The 23425-nt window shown below is 41.6% G+C and overlaps 2 protein-coding genes across 4 annotated transcripts in view; both read left to right on the forward strand.

Annotated features, from left to right (window-relative positions):
- Positions 1–883: 883 nt before the first annotated feature.
- On the forward strand, positions 884–7870 carry LOC311104457 (small ubiquitin-related modifier 2). Its single transcript, XM_084146297.1, has 4 exons — positions 884–969; positions 3339–3470; positions 6811–6882; positions 7165–7870. The coding sequence occupies exons 1-4, from the start codon at positions 949–951 to the stop codon at positions 7225–7227; spliced, it is 288 nt and encodes a 95-aa protein (XP_084002423.1). The 5' UTR covers positions 884–948; the 3' UTR covers positions 7228–7870.
- Positions 7871–8671: 801 nt separating this feature from the next.
- Positions 8672–23425, forward strand: part of LOC311104554 (jupiter microtubule associated homolog 1-like) — a 62633-nt gene continuing 47879 nt past the window's right edge. For 2 of the 3 annotated variants that reach the window (XM_084146423.1, XM_084146424.1), the window contains exons 1-4: positions 8672–8871; positions 11213–11352; positions 14739–14866; positions 15241–15268. In XM_084146423.1, coding sequence (XP_084002549.1) covers positions 8816–8871; positions 11213–11352; positions 14739–14866; positions 15241–15268 — 352 coding nt within the window. In that variant the 5' untranslated portion in view covers positions 8672–8815. The remainder of the gene's footprint in view (positions 8872–11212; positions 11353–14738; positions 14867–15240; positions 15269–23425) is intronic. The other variant, XM_084146422.1, reaches the window with a different exon arrangement.

Consider the following 23425-nt stretch of genomic DNA (forward strand, 5'->3'; position numbering starts at 1 on the left):
TGTGTAGTGCCTGACTAGAAATGTGAATGCGTCTTCTCTATCAAAGCTTGCACCAAAGGGGACACAATTAGTCAGTTGTCAATTTGACAAGTAATGTCAACATGAGAATATATTATTCCAATGAATAAAATCAACCAGTACGAATATCTATTAATCGTAATGTTTTGGTACTAATTTTCTCAAAGTGGTAAGAACTAATGGGCACTATATGCAAACAGTTATTTATTTACCCCAATGTGCAGATTTAGTTAATAATTAAAACATCTATTGTCTAATTACATTTTCCTTATAACATTTAGGCTGTTTCTAATGGCATTATAGGCAAATATGGGATTTTTACAATGTTGCACCATTCTGGACTTCATCAACATCCATCCAATACTGTGTAGGCAACATTAGTTGCTTGCTGGATCATCTCTGTAATGGTACAACTACTGTACAACCAAAGACTTCATTGTTCTATCTGTGTTACAACTGTGCATAATTTGTTGCCTGAATGTTATGGTCTATAAAAACAAGATGGCTACTGAGGATCAGTCCTTTCTTCCATGAAAAAATTCCAGAATGCTTTAAATTCCCAAACATTGACCCTTCAGTACCCTTTCCCAAATAAACCGATTTTTATTGAGCAAATGTAAAGCAATGGGACTGTTAACATCAAAGCATTAGGACGTTTTCGGTGAATATTTTCATAAAACAAAACAAAAGGGAACGTGTTATAAATGCGCGTGCACGTGTTACAGAAACGCGCATTACGACATTCCCGCCCTCTGCCAGCGCTCAACATGTTACCTTGTGACCCACGTTGGCCAATGAATGTGAAGTACAGGGCACGAGCATGTGTTTGTGATCGCGCACGCAAGGCCGGTAATTTAAACGGGAGCGGGTACGTGCGCGTACACGTCTATTCGTTGTGTGGCGGCGTAGAGAAGCGCAAATAGAGTAACCATGGCTGACGAGAAACCCAAGGTGAGTTGCTTGAAAATATGCTTACATCTCATTACATTTCTTCACATACATAACTCAAATAGAACTAAGGAAAAATTGACATGGAATATTTCCTTACTTGAGATCTTAGTAGACTCAAGTTAAAAAAATGTAAGTACTCCATTGGAGACACCGGAAGACCTGTGCACGCGCCTGCATGGGCGCGTAGCTTGCTGCTTGATTCCCAGCCAGCTAGCATTTGCTAGCTGAACATGACAGTCAGCCATGCACGCATACTCTCTTCAGTTCTTAATCTTTTGTATTTGCAAATGTAATCTGACAAAATCAGTTCATATCAATCAAATGCATTCATCACTTTGTCAAAACTTCTCAGGTTTCAAACTTGTAACATTCATTCATGGCTACAACAAGGGTCCCCTCCTCTGCTTATGGAGCCAGTTATCACAGCATGTTACAAATGAGTGAAATGATGTGACTGAGGCAGTGTTAAAAACCATGTTTTACTCCTATGTGTTTTCCTGTGTAAAAGTATTGTCAATATTTTGAATGCATCAATCCTGTGTGCGTGTTGACCAATGATCAGATGTTTGACATATACATGTTTAATATGCGTCTTCATTTGGATGAATTCTAGAATGTGAAAAGCACATCCTGTAGTCAGCATGATAAATTCCACTCTGGGGTTAGGGGTAGACTAAACATTGTCCAAAAGCACATCTTGTTTCATTACATTGCCACAGCACCATGACTTTTAGAACAAGTAAGCTCTAAATAATAGTTAAGACAGATTCACTTGTGTATGTCACTGCTGAACTATCCATGGCCCTTGTAAGTGTTCCATAAAACGTTAAATATTTGGTCTATATTCACTGTTCAGAAATCGCTTATATTCAAACATTGCACTGCTGACAAAAACACTGTATGTGTACATTTTTGCACTTGCCTAAAATCAATGATGGTCATATCAAGGTTAACATTTGCCTGGGACCAGACTGATAATTTGCTTTGTATTTACATTTTACATTTTAGTCATTTAGCAGACGCTCTTATCCAGAGCGACTTACAGGAGCAATTAGGGTTAAGTGCCTTGCTTAAGGGCACATCGACAGATTTTTCACCTAGTCGGCTCGGGGATTAGAACCAGCGACCTTTCGGTTACTGGCACAACGCTCTTACCCACTAAGCTACCTGCCGCCATAGTTGTATCAACTATCAGCCAAGCAACATTTGTATCTGGTCCTCCCAGGCAAGCTTATCATTAGCTGCTTTTAGCAACACTAGTATTTACACACTACTAGGAATTGGCTTGCAAAAAAACGAAATAGTCCGCCAGAATCCAGAAGTTAAATTAAATTCCATTTCAACTTACTCTGCCGATTGTCCATACGGCTGGTACTTATGCGGAGGGGAAATTGAGAAAAAACAACTAATAGAACATTCAGAATTTCCTAACGTTGGGTCTGTTGTAGACCCAATTCCTCTCCACTTACCTCATGTCAAAATAAAAGTCCTGCACGCGCGCCATACCAGCACAAAAAAAGCAACAACTTGTGGGGTACTTTTATTTTGACATGAGGTAAGCCGAGAGGAACTGAGGTCGCTGAGGAACTGCATGGGTCTACAATAGACCCACGTTTGGAAAGTCTGTTTAATTATACCTTCCATTAGATGTTTGTTTTTTCTCAAATTCCCCCCTGCATAAGGACCAAGCCTACAGACAATCGTCAGAGTTGAAATTGTATTTAACTTCTGGCTTTCGGCGGACTATTCTGTTTTTTTCAAGCTAATTCCAGCAACGCTGGTGTGTAAATACTAGCGTTGCTAAAAGCGGCTAGGTTACCATATATTGTATTCAGTGTTTGCCTATATGAACTAGCAATGTTTAAAGCTGCAATATGTAACTTTTTGGGCGAGCCGACAAAATTCACATAGAAATATAGAGCTGTCATTCTCATTGAAAGCAAGTCTAAGAAGCGGTAGATATGTTCTATGTGCGCTATTTCTATGCTTACCATTCTTCAGTTTCGTTTTTGCATCTTTTACTTTCGGTTTTCTACACCATCTTCAAACACCTGAAAATACAATATTTTTGGTTATGGAAAATATATTTCACAGCGGTTTAGATGGTACAATAATTCTCTACAATATACCTGCTTTTTTTCCTCACATAAACTGAAATAAGCGGACTATTCTAATTTTAGCAACAATGAAATGGTGGAGCGATTTCTGCATAGTGCACCTTTAAAGATAAGCTGAAATGTATGGTGTAGAACATACATGATTGTCTGTCACGTGATAGTGGGTATCATGTTAAATCTTGACATAAAATGTATACTGTATCTGTGTTTAATCTCACTGAATACACCCCCAATGTTTGTTGTGTACATCAGGAGGGAGTGAAAACAGAAAACAACGACCACATAAACCTGAAGGTGGCGGGACAGGATGGCTCGGTGGTGCAGTTCAAGATCAAGAGACACACGCCGCTCAGCAAACTCATGAAGGCGTACTGCGAGAGACAGGTGAGTCTGACATGGCAGCCATGATGATGCCACTGACTGCACAACATCAGCAGCGGCATCAGAGGGCAAGGTTGAGCTACTACCATATTGGTTATACCTATCAAGTCCTTTTCAATCTGCATAAAGTGCTGAGGGGGTAGAGGTGGTTTATTGACAGGGGCCAAGTAATAAGCAGCCAGCAGCTCCTTTACCCTATACTTAGGGCCAGGGCCAGTATTCATAAAGGATCTCAGAGTGGGATCAGGTCCCCCTCTGTCGATGTCATTTATTCATTATGATCTAAAGGGGCCAAGGCAAAACTGGTCCAACGTCATCATTCCTCCTCCCTGGCACATTTGTAAATATCCTACTTCAATTTGTTTGAGTGCCTCCTTGTATTATATGTTAGCAACATTTTTATCCTAGTACTTATTCATTGAGCTTTAATTTTTTTGTACTCTTTTATTTACTTAATTACTTTCCTATTGTCGAGAGGTGAACCTGTAAATAAGCATTTCTTTGCACTGTGTACTCCACGTACACTACCATTTAAAAGTTTGGGGTCACTTAGAAATGTCATTGTTTAAGAAAGAAAAGCAATTTTTTTTTGTCCATTAAAATAACATCAAATTAATCAGAAATACAGTGTAGACATTGTTAATGTTGTAAATGGCTATTGTAGCTGGAAACGGCTGATTTTTTTATGGAATATCAACATAGGTGTACAGAGGCCCATTATCAGCAACCGTCGGTCCTGTATTCCAATGGCACGTTGTTTGCTATTTTAAAAGGCTAATTGATCATTAGAAAACCCCTTTGCAATTATGTTAGCACAGCTGAAAACTGTTGTGCTGATGAAAGAAGCAATAAAACTGGCCTTCTTGAGACTAGTTGAGTATCTGGAGCATCAGCAATTGTGGGTTCGATTACAGGCTCAAAATGGGCAGAAACAAAGAACTTCCTTCTGAAACTCGTCAGTCTATTCTTGTTCTGAGAAATGAAGGCTATTCCATGCGAGAAATTGCCAAGAAACGGAAGATCTCGTACAACGCTGTGTACTACTGTCCATCTAAATCTTTTCTTTTTATTGGCCAGTCTGAGATATGGCTTTTTCTTTGCAACTCTGCCTAGAAGGTCAGCATCCCGGAGTCGCCTCTTCACTGTTGACGTTGAGACTGGTGTTTTGCGGGTACTATTTAATTAAGCTGCCAGTTGAGGACCTGTAAGTCGTCTGTTTCTCAAACCAGACACTAATGTATTTGTCCTCTTGCTCAGTTGTGCACCGGGGCCTCCCACTCCTCTTTCTATTCTGGTTAAAGCCAGTTTGCGCTGTTCTGTGAAGGGAGTAGTACACAGCGTTGTACGAGATCTTCAGCTTCTTGGCAATTTCTCGCATGGAATAGCCTTCATTTCTCAGAACTAGAATAGACTGACGAGTTTCAGAAGAAAGTTATTTGTTTCTGCCCATTTTGATCCTGTAATCGAACCCACAATTGCTGATGCTCCAGATACTCAACTAGTCTCAAGAAGGCCAGTTTTATTGCTTCTTTAATCAGCACAACAGTTTTCAGCTGTGCTAACATTGCAAAAGGGTTTTCTAATGATCAATTAGCCTTTTAAAATGATAAACTTAGATTAGCAAACACAACGTGCCATTGGAACACAGGACTGATGGTTGCTGATAATGGGCCTCTGTACGCCTATGTAGATATTCCATTAAAAATCAGCCATTTCCAGCTACAATAGCCATTTACAACATTAACAATGTCTACACTGTATTTCTGATCAATTTGATGTTATTTTAATGGACAAAAAAATTGCTTTTCTTTCAAAAACAAGGAAATGTCAAAGTGACCCCAAACTTTTGAACGGTAGTGTATGTCATGTGTACAGGTATATGACTAATAAACAAACTTGAACTCTGAGACGCTTTATGAATATGGGCCCAGGAACCTTTTCCTAATGACCTGACCTGGGAAAAGTCCTGACCCTAACTATGGGAATACAGGGGTTGATGAAAGATGATATTATCCATTGAGGACAAGGAAACTCATCGAAGAGAGGATGCGATACATGCACCTTTTTATACACTTGTAACTCTTTGATCTGTTCACTGTCAGATGTAGCCTCTATTGTCCGTGACAGGAAACGAGTGCTTTGAGCTGTGTTGTCTTCATCATATTATTATCTTCCTTTTCACCGTCCTCATTATTCCAGTGTCACAACTCTATGTGTGGCATATAGCCTAGTGGTTAAGAGTGTTGGGCCAGTAACCAAAAGGTCGCTGGTTCGAATCCTGAGACAACTAGGCAAAAAATATTTTTGGTGCCTTTGAGCAAGGCACTTAACCCTAATTGCTCCTGTAAGTCGCTCTGAATAAAGGCGTCTGCTGAATGACTAAAATGTAATGTAGTAATGATTCTGTACTGTCCACTCTTCTGATTCACTTTTTATTTGGTAAAATACCCTTTATTATTATATGCACCAAATGTACTTGTCATATTCAATGCAATTTGCATTTATCAAGGCTTAAGCTTAACTTGCCTTTCTCTCTCTGGCTGTAGGCTGATTAGTAAATACTAAGCCTTACTGCTGGATCATATGGCCAATCTGATCTGTGCTATTTATGATCTTATAGGCTAATTGAGGGGATTTACACTGCATTACCTAATAAGTACTTTTAAAATAGGGTTCTTGGCATTGGATTCTCCCAACATATCAAAGGTATTTTTGTTCTCTTCCCTAGTGCACTTGGAGCTGTTCTGTTCTACATGTCTTTTTGAATGATTGTGTTCATGCTGCTTGCACTGGCAAGTACAGAGATATAGAGACTGAGTCAGAGATGTAGAGATGTAGGAACTGAGGCAGAGATGTAGAAACTGAGTCTTTGCTCTCTAGTGCTAGGCCTGTCTTATCCAGGCTTGCCCAGCCCTAATCTCAATGTTGTGTGTGCCTGCCTGCCCGCCCATAATCGATCTTGTGTGTCTCTTTAGACCTATGAAGTCATGGAAGTAGGCCATGCTCTATTGGCTTTGTTGAGTAGAAGCCACTTCCCTCCCTATCCTGTTGTTTTTCTTCCTTTATCTGATCAAAATGATTTCTGTCAACGTGGAAATGGAGTGGTAATATAGTAACGCCCTTCCCTATCTCCTCATCCCTTCCTTTCTGCAGTGTTTTCATTCACATAGTAGAGAAGTGACAGGAGTTTTTAAAGGATTGGCTAACCTTGCTTCCATAGTGCGTACACTATTCATGGTTTGCTTGGCAGGGGTTAGGAAAATATTGTTTTCTTTGGACATTTTACTTGGAGATTGTTTTGTGTCAGACAGTTTAATGGAATTTAGTATCTGTGTGTCTGTAGGGGTTGACGATTAGGCAAATCCGGTTCCGGTTCGATGGACAGCCAATAAACGAGACAGACACACCTGCACAGGTAAGCCTGGAGTCTCATGGGAGGAACTGATTTATTACGTCAATTCACTCTATTTTGCTTGAACAACACCATTCCAGCAAAAACCCATTATACATTCCTCCCTGTTAGAGAATACCAATTAACATTTGTGCATGCTGAAAGAATGTTAAATGCAACATTTCTTCTAACGAAAGCTCTCCATTCACAGCTAATGTATGTACATTTTTGTCATGAATGCCATGTCATCTAATGAAATCGGGTTTTATATCAAATTTACTTAATTTCCTCCCTTTTTCCTGACAGTTGGAAATGGAGGATGAAGATACGATCGATGTTTTCCAGCAACAGACAGGAGGCCTCTACTAGCATGTCAAGTACTCCCCCACAACTTCTCCCACCCTTCCATCCCCTCCAGACTGCTCCTTTGCAGCTTGTCCTATTTTCCACCACAGAATCAATACCATGGAAGAAGTCCTGCTCACAGTTATACATAACTGCTGTTGTATAGTGTTTTCATTCTTGCCTTTGTTTCTTCCTGTTTTGTACATAAACAACCTCCGCTAAGAGAACTCAGATTTGAGTTCCATTCATACAAGGTGTGCTGCGAACGAACGCTGCAAGATCCGACTCTTAAAAAGTCCATTGTTTTGGGGACTGGTTGGTTATCACTTACTCAGAGATCAAGAAAAGCTATTTTCCAACCCGTTCACTGTTTGAGAATAAGACTGGTTTGTTATTCAACTTAATTTTCTGTTGTCTGCTTCAGAAAATTGGTTTTATATCTTTTTTATATAGTAGTGGTTGTGTAAAATGAAACATGTCTTGAACATAGTTTGACTAGGCCATGCTTGTAATAAGGAAACCCTGAAGAGATGTTTTAGTCCAGGTAAACATCTGTATTGTCTCATAAATGTCTTGTTAAAATAAAGTTATTCTCTCTTTTTAACCAAACTCAATTTATTTTGTCTCTGTTTAGTGTGTGACTGGGTCATTAAAACTGGTGCAAATATTTGTAATCATTCATTGTAAGAGCACGTCCTTGTGAGTACAACAGCTTATGCTCACCAATCCCCTTTTTCAGTATGAAAACATATATATGGATATTTTATCAGTGAAAAACCACCATGGTGATTGAACCGTAAAGCTTGATGATCACCACTGACTGTTTAAAATACCACATTGTAGCCAAATGTTGGCACTGTCAGTGTAAAGATGAACTCAAAACGGGGAAAGAGGATGTTAGGACAGTGGGAATATTGTATGAAGACAAGCCAAACAAATATAGTAACTCTTGAGTAACCTCATTTGTGTCCATGCTCTTCACCATTAGATAACATCTTGATACTGTACTGACAGCATGTTTATCAAGATCTAATATAAGATACAGAATGGGAATGAAACTGGTAGTAAATAGCACTTAATGTGATTTATTTTTCTAAAATAAGGTTACTTTTTGAGACAATTGTTGAAAAGAAATAAGTTATAGTCAGTCCCCTGTAGCTCAGTTGGTAGAGCATGGCGCTTGCAAAGCCAGGGTTGTGGGTTCGTTTCCCACGGGGGGGCAGTATGAAAAATGTATGTACTCACTAACTGTAAATCGCTCTGGATAAGAGCGTCTGCTAAATGACTAAAATGTAAATGTAATCGGGAATATTTGTTTCATGCTTCGCACAGGGGTGGAGAACGTTGCTTTTCAAAGAAAATGGATTGACGTCGAATGTCGGTATGTGCCACCAACCAGAAAGACGGTCGGTGAGGTTCCGTCCAACCACAGCGAGTGGAACTCAAGTGGGCTGGGATAACTTGTCGCTGTGCTCTTCCTTCTGGTCTCGTGCGCTCAGTCGGGTGGAGTCCGTATTTCAGTTTCTGTCCTGCCGAGGATTTAGAAAATCTTATTTTTGTAGTTTATAGACTTACATATCGAAATACGAAAGTAGTAAATTAGACAGTCGAAATGACGACGACAAAAACATTTCAAGGGATGGATCCCGCTGCGAAAAGCAGTTCCAGGTAAAAAAATGAATCCGAAAAATCTTCATGGACAAACAAAAGAAAATGGGATCCACTTACCATCGCTTGCCAGCCAGTTTTGGGAGCTAACCGGCCAGTTGTCGGGCGGTGGATTTTTCCTGATTTAGCGAAATTGTATTAATGGCACACGTTGTCTTACTAATTAGCTGATATGATGGTGTGAAGAGGGCATTTGGGCTAGCCGCATCATCAGCGACCTGGTTACTGCTAGCGACGCTAACTACCACACCAGGCAGAGGCCCGCGCGGTGTTAATAGTGGAAGTTGGGATTTAACTTTGAAAATTAGATGTTCAGAGCAAAGGACTCGGCATCAGGACACATTTAAATAGAATGGACAATTTTAGCTATGTAATTAGCTAGCTAGTTGTCGGTCTGGACAGCAACTTTTTTTGTTAAGTTAGCTGTCTGGCTAACAGCAAGCTCTGCTGTCGCGTGAAACTTTTATTTGCAGAAACAACCACTCACACGTCGTTTGCAAGCTCCAAACCCCATAGTGTCTTTCGGCCTCTGATGCCCCAAAACTGGATAGTTTGTTGGTTAGCTAGCTAGATTAGCCTACATGCCAAATTGGGTTACCAGACATGCCAAATTGAGCTCCTTTTATGGATGTTTCTAAGAATACGGTTGACCCAATCAGTTTATTAGGAGTTAATTCAAGGCTTTTAAAATCTGTATTGTCTACACGTTTTGATGACTTATTTGAGGCAAAGGGTCTGCACGCAATCACCTTTTTTTCACTGCCAGAAAATGATGCACCGCATGCATCCATCCTATAGTCTAGGAAACTCCTGCCTTTGCGGCGGCTGGATGACATGCGGAAGAAAAATATAACGTTGTAACTTTCTTTTTCAACCTTTGATGCGCTTCGGGGAGGCCGGACAATTAGCTATTTCGTTAACAAAAATGTGAGCTGTAACCGTTTTCGGCTGGATAGTTTTGCTACAAGTAAGTTAGTCCAAAACCGTGAAATCACGACCAGTCTTTAAGACATTCGGCATTCCAGCTAGCTACGTTGTCGACTAATTGGTGGCTAATGCGGGTTTTACTTGGGTGAGGGGGTTTAGCTAAGCCTGCAAATCTTTGTTCAGTTCATCTTTGCTTTAGCCATCTTGGTCGGCCCTGCTGCTGACCAATCTATAAATGTAGGCTTTCCCGACAGCAGCAATCCAACTTTGGCAGCCTTTAGTAATTGCAGATAAGGTCATCAAAGGCCTTCAATGTATGTGACAGCATCAGGCTCGTGCTTGCTATCTTTTCAATCAATCTGCTGTTGAACAACTGTCGAGTTGTCCCACTTTTCTAAACGCAGTGCCTCTCCTTTCACAGGAAATATTTGCCGTTTCATTGTTGGGTGGGGTCTCAAATAGCCTTTTCTCTTCGCAGCCTGGTGGAAAGCATGAGCTCATCCTAGTTATCACACAAGGGTTAACAAGTCTGCTTTAGGCATTACGATTAACTACGCGGGGCATACAGCACCAGCAACACCCAAATCCCGTTTTTTCATCTTGCCACTGTCTTCAGTGGGTTTTTGTCGGGGTTTTTTTGCCCCCACAGTGCCTTTGGACAGCTGCCTAGTGTCAGCTGGTGGATTCAGCCTTCTGTGTGTGGAGCTGAATAGAGGGGAGGAGGGGTCGGGGAATGGCTCTGCAAACACATCAATTTCTGTCCTCCACCCGACTGTCCTTAGTCAAGGGGGAAAAAGGCTTTCCTTCTCATTATAGTGACCCTTCTGTTTACTAGGAGGAAAGAATGTCGGTTTGGAAGTGTGCTTTGTGAGCTGTGGTTATCCTCTCTTGCCTTTTTGATATTCAGATCACATATTAAGGCTATCTGATGTTTGTTTTTACCTTGACATTGTTCCCTGTGCCTAAGCACAGGCCATGATGTAGCCTAGCCTGGATTTGTCCAATCAAATGTTGGAACGGCTATGCTGTCTGGAATGAAAGCCATCCCCTGTGTGTAACTGCTGCGGAATTTCTGCCTGGCTCAAATCGGCGGCTGTGGCTGGCTAGCCTGGCAGATTGCAGGCGCATGGAGTCAGCTGTAGCCAGGGGAGGGGAGAGATTGGGAGTATCCCTCAGCCTGACAGCCGGGGCTTAGGGAGTGGAGACCCTACCGTGGATGGAGAGAGAGAGAGCGGGGGCTGCATCAGAGCAATATGTTTGTATTTGTCATGTATTGATTTCAGCAGTGCTGCTGCTGATCACTATTGTGACATGGTCTTTGTGTATTTAGCATGACCTGGGAGTGGGGGTGTCTGTTCAATAGTGTGTGGCAGTCAGTTAAATGAGTCCTCACCTTCCCTTTGTTGTCCTGCAGGGTGCTGCGGCCGCCGGGCGGGGCCTCCAACATATCGTTCGGCACAGACGAAGCCCCACCTGTACGCAAGAACAAAATGGCCTCCAACATTTTCCTAGAGCCCGACGACCCCCACGCCCATCGGAGGAGCAACCCACCTGGTATTTCCTAGCTACTCACATTGGTTCAAAACTAGTGTACGCACACATCCAACAAACGTCCACTGGGGCAGGGTACAAAAATGTGGCATGGCAAAAGAAGAATACCTGCACACTGAGTGCTCGAACAATGGGGCCCAAAATGGGCATCAAGCTGACAAAGACCCTTTGGGGTAAAACTATGTGGACGTTCATTCAATCAGTGTCCAGACTCCAGTCATTCACATTGGATAATGTGCATAGTGTACAGTTTTTCCACCTGACCTAGATAGACTGACTTGTAGTACAGCAGGGCCTTGCTGAGGGAGCCACCTCTGTCTGTCGGGCTGGATCTGGCTGTCCCTCCCTGGCTGTAGTAGTGTACACCTCACTGGTGATCACAGAACAGTGGTCCTTATTGCAGGCCCTGATAGACATCCAAGTGGCAGAATGTTATGGTATATAGGCTGCTGTACATGGTGCCCATCCATACTGCTAAGTATAGTGAGGATTTTTATTGTTGGAGAAAGCAGGCAATGGCGATCAGACATTTCTAGTTGTGTACAGGCTAAACACATTCCTAGACAATGTCGGTTCAATCAACATCAAGTTGACGCAATAGTTTATTAAGTAGGCCTACAACTAGAGCATAGCAAGGGACGTTCACAGTATACATGTAAAATAAGGGTGTGGTGGGTACTGATCTCACATGGCACAGGATCACGTTTTCACAATTGCATCACCCCTTTATGTAGTAATCCATTTACTGGTGTAGCGGCGTATCCGTGCCCACGCATGAAGTGTGGAGAATGTGGTGTGTTCACTGTAACCTCTGACCTCCGGAGCCGACAGCTGCATGCAGTGTTCACACTCTGCTATTCCACATTGTCTTAAGCTAGGTTCAAGTTCAGTTCAGACAAACGAACAATGTCATGGTATGCACATTTCAACGGATACACCTGAATTATTTGGTTAGGTTGGCTTCGGTGCCGTCTCGTCTGGAAGTTGAGCACTTGGCTATGCAAGCCTATTTTTAATTTAAATTACATTAGTCTTGATATATTTCCATGGATACACTTGGATTATTTGGCTGTGTTTATGTCTGGATATTCATGGTTTGCATGTACTGTTTTCTCTGTTAGTAGGCTATAGGATGTTGTTGACTTAGGCTACTGTTTACCTAATGACATCACAATCTGGATATGAGCTGGAAATGTAGCCAAACAGATTTCTCTTGGCTCTGTGAATTTAGAAGCTGGCCAACAATGTATTGTTGTTTGTATGGCCTTCCACTTGAACTTTTTTTATTGAACAAAGTCAGTCACGGGAGGTCATTAACCTTGAGGTTAGAAGGCATGACCATGCATGAATATATACTTAAAGGAGTAGTTCAATTTTTTACAACTTTGTTAGATGATTCCTCACCCTGAAAGTAGTCTGGGCCAAGAAAAAAACATTAATCCATGGTTCAGTTTTCTTTAAACAGCCACAACAAACTTAAGCTAACCTTAGCCACCACAAAATGTCCAAATCACCTGAAATCAAATAATCTCCATATTTTATTTGATGTTACTTAAAGGTGATTTGGCCATGAAAAATAAATAATTAATACAAATTAAAAAAACATACTCACATGCCCCCATCACTTCCATTTATTGTGGCTGTTTAAAGAACTGAACCATGGATTCGTTTCTCCTGGCCCATAGACTACTTTCAGGGTGAGGAACAATCTAACATCAAGTTGTAAAATGGTGAACAGTCCTTAACCATATATGATCATACTTACTCTACACAACCATAATTACATTTTGTTGTAAAGTTTCACCCACATGGTGTAGTAGAATATATGCTGCGATGTAGCATTGTGGTATTTAAATTCAGCCATTGGCCTCTGCTTACATTACTATGGTCCTGAGACATTAGCATAGCTTTTGCCGTAGCCTTTTTTGGTGATGCCCTGTGAAACTCACTATGGCCTTGAGATGATCCTTAGTGGGTTTATTCAAGGGCCCACTCCCAGCCACACAAGGGACATTCTGCAATCAGAGCAGTACTGAGCTTCTTAACAACCCACTGAACCGGTGTAACGGTTTCTCTCAGCCTCAGAAATGGGAACTGTGATGCACATATTGGAACGACACTCCATAAAAGATAGAGGTGAAGATCCTACATAATAGCCCAAAATCCAGTTGTTTCATCACAACATCGGACACTTTGTCAAATCAATTATATAGACCTACATCATGATCTTGCAGTACTATCTGAATGTGTCATTTGTAATGGCACCATGTAATGGCACCATAGTCAATTAAAGCATCACGTATTGGCCATGTCCACTGTTCATGTCCCATTGCCAAAGCTAATGTAAAAGCAGTAATTCAGCAGGGCCTGATAAACAGATGCAGAGCCATTATAAAGGAAACCTTGTTGAGTCACTGTGCCATTACTTCACAATGCTGACTCCTCTCACTTCATTAACAAGCAGTGATATATTGACCAATAATCATCCCTTTGTCTGGCTTTGTTCCTCCTAGTCATAGATGGCAGGTAGACCAATCTGTTGACTTCCCATTGGTTCTGCTGTACAGTTGTTGTTCAATGGGAGTTTATATGGGACTGTAGCCTAGCTTAAATGTCAGCCATAATGCCCTTTCGCTGAGTGGAGTGTGTGGGTTAGCCTATGAGTTTTGGCTCAGCATTTGTCTGGATTAGCCTACATCCACTGGCTGCTTTGCTGCTGGGTCTGTGTCTGTATCTGTCTGAGACTGATAGGTAGGCAATCGGATTTGTTGGAAAAAGTGGTTTTCCATTATTTTGGCAAATTGTGCCTAGCAACATCGCGCTCAGTGAAAATCTGAGAGGGTAGAATTCCGAAGAGAACACTGCCATACTGTATGTTAGTCACTCACATCCACTAAAACAGGAATGCACCACAAATCAAGACTGTAAAGCACACTGTTTACAGCCTTCCACACCAGTCTTTAATCGATTTAGACCCATTCAACCAAATCGTAAAATCCGCACGGCCAGTGAATTAATTTGTTTTGATCAATGAAATGTGAAGTGGAAACAAACCGTAAGGAAACTCGTGTTCGTATTAGCACCTCTAGCATCGACACTATTAACTATCATTAGGCCTAACACTAGTCCCTATCACTGACCTAAACCCTTCTCCCAGAGAGCTACTGTGTATGCAGGCTATTACTCCAACCCTGTTGTGTAAGTCACGCGAGTCAGTTAATCAAGGTCCTAGCAAGCAGCTAATTAGTAGAATCAGGTGTGCTGGAAAGCCTCAGGGAGGAGGGTTTTCTCCTTTACAGAACTCTAGTAGTGAGGTCATCTCCTCTGACTCATTTGTGATGTGAAGTCTGAGTCATCACTTATTAACTGGTTGTTGTTTCTCTCCGTAGGCGGGACGGCCAAGGGTACTCTGTGCGGAGAACCGTCCGCCCCCCTTAGACGGTGCCAGCAGCCGCTCCTCTTCCCCAAAAACAATGAGACAGACGAGGTCATCACCTCCATCAATGTTCCTTTAGGGGTAAGGGTGAGGGGTCACTGACATATGTCGGCCATTGTTTTATTCATAGATGTAATGTGTGTGTGCTTTCCACTGGTAAATGCTTATAATATAATATGCCATTTAGCAGACACTTTTATCCAAAGCGACTTACAGTCATGTGTGCATACATTTTTACGTATGGGTGGTCCCGGGGATCGAACCCACTACCCTGGCGTTACAAGCGCCATGCTCTACTAATTGAGCTACAATTCTGCTGTCATGGAGGATTTTCAGTGATTCTCAGTCCTGTATTGTTGAACTGACTTAAGTCATTGATGTAGTAAAATGAGTCAGCCAAAATAAAGTAAAATGCCAGGGTTATGTGTGACTGACCTTATAATTCTCCCTGGCAGGTTGAGGAGTGCGAACAGGCAAACAATGGTAAGTATCTCTGGTTGCATTTTGTCAGTATTTTAATATATGGTATTTATGTAGGTTAGATAAAATAATTTTGTTTCCAGTGATGAATCTCATTGAAGAGTCTTGAGGAGAAGCCACTTAAAAGAAGTCCCTAACAGACTCGAAGGAAAGATTCCACATTCTCCCTCGTTCTCTCAGAGCTATCTGTAAACAGCAGTGCATGACTCCCATTAGATAGGAATGGCCACAATGAATGGCCTCATGGTCGACTGTGGCAGCTCCGATAATTCTGCCATTTTTAAACGGGGTCATGTCACCACTTTGTCTCTCCCTTTGTTTTCAACCATGACATTTGTCATACCTGGGAAGTTTGTCCTGACCATGTTGATCTGACCAGGAGAAACTCTGGTGTCCTAGTTTTTAACACACATGACTCATAGAAGGCTTTTATATAGGGTTTTCATTTTTACGGCGCACCTTGGAGTCATAACTCACAATCAGATTCTCTTTGATCCAGTTGTGCCCTTTCATAATGTCTCTGTGGTCAGCCATCTGTTTTGTAATGAGAATGCCGTTCCCATGAAGAGCTAGGCTATTTATTAACTTCCAGGTGCTGCAAACGTTAGTAATAGTGTGTTCTTGGGATAATGGAGGGTTAAGGCATCACACATCTCAGTGCATTTAAAAATCAATGCTACATCCGTTCCGCTGTTATGGTCTTGTGTAAGCACTGTAGATGGGGGCTTGAAACGGTCTCTGGACTGGCAGCGGACCCTGGGATGATCTTGTCTGGCCCTTCCAAATGGTTCACTGACTGACACAGTGGCCAGTGGAGTGTGCGGAGGAGCGGGGTGACATGAGAGAACTTGGGAAGGTTGAACACCAGACGGGCTGCAGCGTTCTGGATAAGTTGTAGGGGTTTAATGGCACAGGCAGCGAGCCCAGGCAACAGCGAGTTGCAGTAATCCAGACGGGAGATGACAAGTGCCTGGATTAGGACCTGTGCCGCTTTCTGTGTAAGGTAGGGTCATACTCTGCGAATGTTGTAGAGCATGAACCTGCAGGATCGGGTCACCGCTTTGATGTTAGCGGAGAACGACAGGGTGTTGTTCAGGGTCACGCCAAGGTTCTTTGCACTCTGGGAGGAGGACACAATGGAGTTGTCAACCGTGATGGCGAGATCATGGAGCGGGCAGTCCTTCCCCGGGAGGAAGAGCAGCTCGGTCTTGCCGAGGTTCAGCTTGAGGTGGTGATCCGACATCCACGCTGATATGTCTGCCAGACACGCAGAGATGCGATTCGCCACCTGGTTATCAGAAGGGGGAAAGGAGAAAATTAATTGTGTGTCGTCTGCGTAGCAATGATAGGAGAGACCATGTGAGGATATGACAGAGCCAAGTGACTTGGTGTACATCCCTGTTAGTGAGCATTTCTCCTTTGCCAAAATAATCCATCCACCTGACAGGTGTGGCATATTAAGAAGCTGATTAAACAGCATGATCATTACACAGGTGCACCTTCTGCTGGGGACAATAACAGGCCACTCTAAAATGTCCAGTTTTGTCACAACGCCACAGATGTCTCAAGTTGAGGGAGCTTGCAATTGGCATGCTGACTGCAGGAATCTCCACCAGAGCTGTTGCCTGAGAATTGAATGGTCATTTCTCTACCATAATGTCACGAGAATTTCTATCTCTAATTAATCAAACTTAATGCTCTGAATAATTCCCAGAGGGTGTAAATTCTCTGGTTTAATCATGAATTAAACAAAGGTCCGCAACCAGCTAGAATGATCTGTATTTTTATTCATGGAGAGCTCTGGCGCACAAAGAACATACATACAGCTTTTATATCCCTTGACACACAAAGGCACTTTGCTCCGCCCACCTATAAACCGTTTCTTACTCCCCTTCACCCTGGAATGCTTTCAACAGTTTCTAACTCCCCCCCTCTGTTAGTGGGTTCACACTACATTATAACTCTAACACCTCACACATTTATACTGTATTTGGGGTGAAATCCTTTAGTCATTATTCTTAAAATACAAATTAATCTATCAATCCACCCCTTTGACTAAATGTTTTCACATTCAGGATAAATGTATTTACAAGCATGATTAATCTCAGAGATTACCCATACAAACACTGACCGCCCCTAAGATGGTGGCTGCTATGGTTTTCTATTTACCAAACATTTCATCAAACCACCCTATCCACGATGTACTAACTTCTGAGTTCTCAGCTCATTCTTCACTTAGTGCAGTTAATTCTGCAAGAGTGACTGTCCCATCCGGTGTGGTGGTGTTAGGGATAAAATGTGCAACAATGGCTTATCATTCTATAGACATTGGCCCTTTCTGCCTGATCTAGAGCCAACCTCTTTTACTAAGTCATGAGTGGGATGGCGGATAATTTCAGAAATCCCTTTTACTGCATCCCTAGTCCCGCCAATAAATCGTTGTTGGTCGTAATAGATATAATTAATCCACTTCACAATTTTGTTTATTGTCACCCACCAAAAGAACGTGGTAGTAAACCCTTCCCCTAATTCTTTCATAGCTTGTTATCCATCCGATACCCCCCTTGGTATCGCATCCATCTAAATAGGGCTATTCTCCTTCTTGTTAAAACTCCTCCTACGTCTGTTTAATCCTTTCCTTGGTTCCTGGTGAATAGTTCTAACTAGCTGAATCAGTAGAACCAGGGCGCACGTATTCAGCCACCCTTTTGGTATTCTCTGCCTTATCCTGCCTTTACTGGCACACGCCCACCACACATCGGTTACAGGGGCTGTAAGGTTCAGAATTCTCTCCTGTGCTTCTGAACTTAAGTCAATCACATCACTACTATCTCCAATTGATAATTGGTGATGTCTTTGTTTCTCTTTACCCCCCATCTGGATGTTCAGTCCCGCCCGGTCTCATATTCCCGTCCCCAAGTGTGTTTAAACACTTGAGTCTAGGAACAATCCGCCGTGGGGGCCGAACACAAATATAATGGGATTTTATAATCCCAAATTTCTTATTGACATAGGTACCCCACCCATTGGGTCCCTAACCCTTATTCTGAATCCGACAGTCTGCCCTTCTCTGACTCCCATTTTGTAGGCCACTCGTCCTTGACGGTCAGTATGTCGGGTCACTTCTCTTCTCTTTTACTTCTTAACAATGGTAAGGGCATAGCGTAATTGGTGGTGGATCTTGAAATATCAAGACCATTGCCGAGACTATGATGCAGCTCAAGTTACCCCTATTCCCAAAAACCGCCAACCCTCTCCTGTCCTCAGTCTTTCTGCTTGGTATCACCCCATACTCACACCCTAAGAACACACTACAGTGATGATAGGTCGGGGTAGGAGATCTTCGTTAACAGAGGTGATCCCCGGACCCTATTGGGCCAGTTCTTCTCTCTAACTGCGTGTGTTCAGTGGTGCTTGTATGTGTTCTTACCTTTTTGCAGTGGGTAACGTGGACCCAGGTTGCTCTTTCTGCTATTCTAATGGCAAAGGCAGTGACCAATATCACCTGATAGGGCCCTTCCCAACAGGCCTGCTTCCAGTCTTTCTTCTTTAGGGACTGGATGCCGCTCACATCAGTATTCTCTTTCTAGACTGTATCTAAAAAAGTTTTTTTTTTAAAAGTATTTTGTCCTCTCATTCATATATTATTTAATCCTACCACTAGCCTCTTCCCCCCTCTTGACACATGGTTCTGCTCATGTGTCAATATTACCACCTACCTAAACAATCACTTACAGTGGGGGAAAAAAGTATTTAGTCAGCCACCAATTGTGCAAGTTCTCCCACTTAAAAAGATGAGAGAGGCCTGTAATTTTCATCATAGGTACACGTCAACTATGACAGACAAAATGAGAAGAAAAAAAATCCAGAAAATCACATTGTAGGATTTTTAATGAATTTATTTGCGAATTATGGTGGAAAATAAGTATTTGGTCAATAACAAAAGTTTCTCAATACTTTGTTATATACCCTTTGTTGGCAATGACACAGGTCAGACGTTTTCTGTAAGTCTTCACAAGGTTTCCACACACTGTCCTGGTATTTCGGCCCATTCCTCCATGCAGATCTCCTCTAGAGCAGTGATGTTTTGGGGCTGTCGCTGGGCAACACGGACTTTCAACTCCCTCCAAAGATTTTCTATGGGGTTGAGATCTGGAGACTGGCTAGGCCACTCCAGGACCTTGAAATGCTTCTTACGAAGCCACTCCTTCGTTGCCCGGGCGGTGTGTTTGGGATCATTGTCATGCTGAAAGACCCAGCCACGTTTCATCTTCAATGCCCTTGCTGATGGAAGGAGGTTTTCACTCAAAATCTCACGATACATGGCCCCATTCATTCTTTCCTTTACATGGATCAGTCGTCCTGGTCCCTTTGCAGAAAAACAGCCCCAAAGCATGATGTTTCCACCCCCATGCTTCACAGTAGGTATGGTGTTCTTTGGATGTCATTGTCTGTCATAGTTGACGTGTACCTATGATGAAAATTACAGGCCTCTCTCATCTTTTTAAGTGGGAGAACTTGCACAATTGGTGGCTGACTAAATACTTTTTTCCCCACTGTAGGTAATATTGGTAATTTATCATCCAATTGCCATCCCTTATTTATTTTTGAGACTGTCCCTTGCTTCTTTATTGCTCCTCCCACTTCCTTTGTCTTTTATGGCGGCTAAATTCGACTTTAATTCAGTTCAGAATCAATAGTAATCCAATCAATCAATCAATCAATCTTGTAAAAACACTCATGTTTAGTTCAAACTCTGTTCTACCCCGGCTCTCCCGGGCTTGACCTGAAGACTGATGGTTGGACATGACAGGTCCATACTTAGGTTTGAAAGATTTAACACAAACCCCCCTTCATGCTGTAATCAATCAAGAAAATAGCAAAGGAGAGACAGGTTTTAGCCTGAACTCTGCTCAACCCTGGTGCCGCTCCCTTCACAATGTTTGAAGAGAGACAAAAGACAGCCATGGATTGAAGTAAGAGCAAGCACTTCGACCCTAGGTCACCTAAGTCTTCTGCCTAGCAACAAAGAATAAAAAAAACTCTATGTTCGTGATTAACCCAGTTATATCTAATAGCCCACTAAAAAGAAACTCCCTCATCACCATCTTTAAATCACGACCAATGTCATATATCCCTCTTTACTCTCTACCATTTGGGTAAAATCCCTGTTATATGTAGGAAAAGCTAAGACTGTTTGGGAAGTGAGTAACTTTTTTCTCTTCATAAATTGTTCTTCCTCCTCAGAGTTCCAAATGATTTGACCATGGGCCAAAAAGCTCATCCTTCTTCATCTATTTCTGGACAGCTAGTCCCTATCTTAAATTATCCTATCCAGCTTCCTATTATTACTATCTTCCTGATCTTATTACTAAATCAATGAACTAGGCAATAGCTGTTTCGCATTACATTGTGCCTTCCTCTGATTACTGCAGCTCATTGCATTAATTTAGTTTCAAATACCATCTTGTTGTTTTATTAAAACATAATAAAAATGAAATGTAAATGACAACATTTGATAACATCTCAACTAACTTCTATCCCGTAAAAGTAATCCAAGAGTAGTACAATTGACTAGCAACAGGTATCTTTCATTCAGGGAAAGCTCTCTCCCTCTTCTGTTATTTTAATGTTTCAAATCCTATTATTACCAAATTATAATCTTCACACTTTTCACAGCACTATAAATTACCCTCAATTTGATAAAATAAACCATCCCAAAGTCCTCCTCTCATGCCCCCAGAACCACCATTGTGGATGACCAATCAACACCAGAAAGTCAAAACAGAGCCCAGAGGCCATTGAAATCACCTAACAAACCGTTCCATCCCACAGCATAGTAAACACCACCTATGAACTGTTGAAAATCCCCTAAATTCAACATAACAACCCTTTATAAACATCATACTAGGTGTGTTGTTTTTTATTTGAAAAACAACAATCAAAGATAGCCAGGCCCCACTTAATTTGGTAGCTCCCTTTTACGACCTAAATACTGCCTAACTTCACTACTGCTCCCCCTAGCCCTTGGCAACATTCCAATGAGATAAGCTAATCTCTTTCTCCTGGTTATACATTTTGTCAACCTTCAATTACCATCAGTAATCTAAAGATGGTAAGTACACACACAACATGATACAGATATCCCCAGTCCTAACTCCTCAATAATCGTTTGTATCAATCTAATTCCTCATAACTAATCTCACAATGATTATTGAACCCCTAAATCTGCTCCATGTGATCTCATCTCAAATTATCCATTATCAATTATTTTACCAACACCATAGGAAAATCTGTCTCCCCTTCTATTGTTCCTGTTGAAGTGCTAAGTCAATAGTAGCCAATTCAAACACCTCACAATTTGGATCAAAGGGTTCTACTCTTTCTCCCTCAAGGACTAGTCACGCCTTATCTTTACATTTACATTTACATTTACGTCATTTAGCAGACGCTCTTATCCAGAGCGACTTACAAATAGGTGCATTCACCCTATAGCCAGTGGGATAACCACTTTACAATATCTTCCTCTTCCTCACGCTCAAAGCTGGGAAATAGACGTCTGTTAGGCTTCTCTCTTTTCTTTCTTTCCTCCTCCCCTGGGTCTACATTGAAAATAGTTATGGCCTGTCTTACCACAGTATCTGCATGGGGCCTCACACTCTCTGGCGAAATGCCCTCCTTTGTTACAGTTGAAGCATCGACCTCCCCCGCTGTAGCCTTCACTTTTCCCTGCCTTTAACCGCTATTTCCCCTAAGAGTGGCCATTAGGTACTCTGCTCCTTTCTGCTCTTTCTTGGCTCTGTCCTGTCTGTTATTCTGCTCATGATGGATTGCATGTCTCTCTGAGGCTATTACACAATTCAGTTATTTTCCCAACATACTCTCTGTGATCGGCCCATGGCAAAAGTGTCCTCTGGGCATCCCCTGAAACCCATTGCCCTCTAACGGCAGCCCAAACCTTACTATTCCTGTTTTGGGGTGGGTCATTCCTTCTACCGCTCTGGCCACGTCCTCTGTGTTCATGGCCTGTCTGCTAAATGGCTTATTATTATTATTATTATTATTATTATTATTACTGTATACATCTAAGGTTGCTGGGGCCCCTTTCATTCCCCGCCAATAGATTAGGTAAGGCTATCAGTGGGTACTGGCCCCCTCCTACTCTCTCTCTCACTGCTTCTTTAAATTTACCCCTACGCGGTTCTCCCTCCTGTTTCCACTCGGAACAGGTTTTGTCTGTTTTTAGTTTTAACGTAATATTCTTCCGTTATTTAAAGTACGTTAGTCTATTTATTTAAATCAAATTATTCCCACCTAATTAGTTACATTCGGTGCATATTTATATTTCAACGATAAACCAAATTATTTCAGTCTAATTATTTAACCAGTATTTTGCTGGGTCAAACATCAAACATTAAATAATAAACCAAATTGCTTCAACTTAATTATTTAAAACCAGTATTATGCTATGTCAAACATCAAACGTTACAGTTCAGTTATATCAGTTCAAATGTTTCAGTTTAGTCATACTCGTTATTCATAATTTTTACCTTTATATTCCCAATTTACTATTACTTTAATCATTGCAACCTGTTGCATTAATGTTTTTAAAATATAAACCTATTGTTTAATAACTTCATACTTATAACCAATGTTTATTCAATCCATCATCCTAATAGTAAAAACGATATCCCATTGTTCACGTAACGAAACCAAATTATCGTTTTAGAATTCACCACTTATTTTCATACACCACTGGTGTTACCCAACCTATACAGTAAAGTAATAACCATTTGAATTTATCAAAGCACTTCCTTCCAGTCAAGTATTTAGACCTCTACTTGAAATCTTACAGCTCAATCTAACTCGATGGACTGTACATTTTTTCCCGCTAACCAGAGCCACAAATTATTCTCCTTTGTCCTCAACTCAATTTTCACAGCTCTATCGCCATTTCAGTTCGCTATTATTCAATTTCTTGAACTGTTCTCTCTGATTCGGCCCTAATTAATAAAACAAATACTTGATATTGTTGATAAGCATACATTTAATGATATTCCTATCATCTGAACAATGTACTGTCTCTCACCCCCCTGCTCCTTCCTACACAACGGGGGAGGCGCGGGGACCTGCCCTAATCATCTTCCTTCTTAGGAAATA

Source organism: Coregonus lavaretus, assembly GCF_964263955.1.
Source record: "Coregonus lavaretus genome assembly, chromosome: 28".
NCBI classification, from domain to species: Eukaryota; Metazoa; Chordata; class Actinopteri; order Salmoniformes; family Salmonidae; genus Coregonus; species Coregonus lavaretus.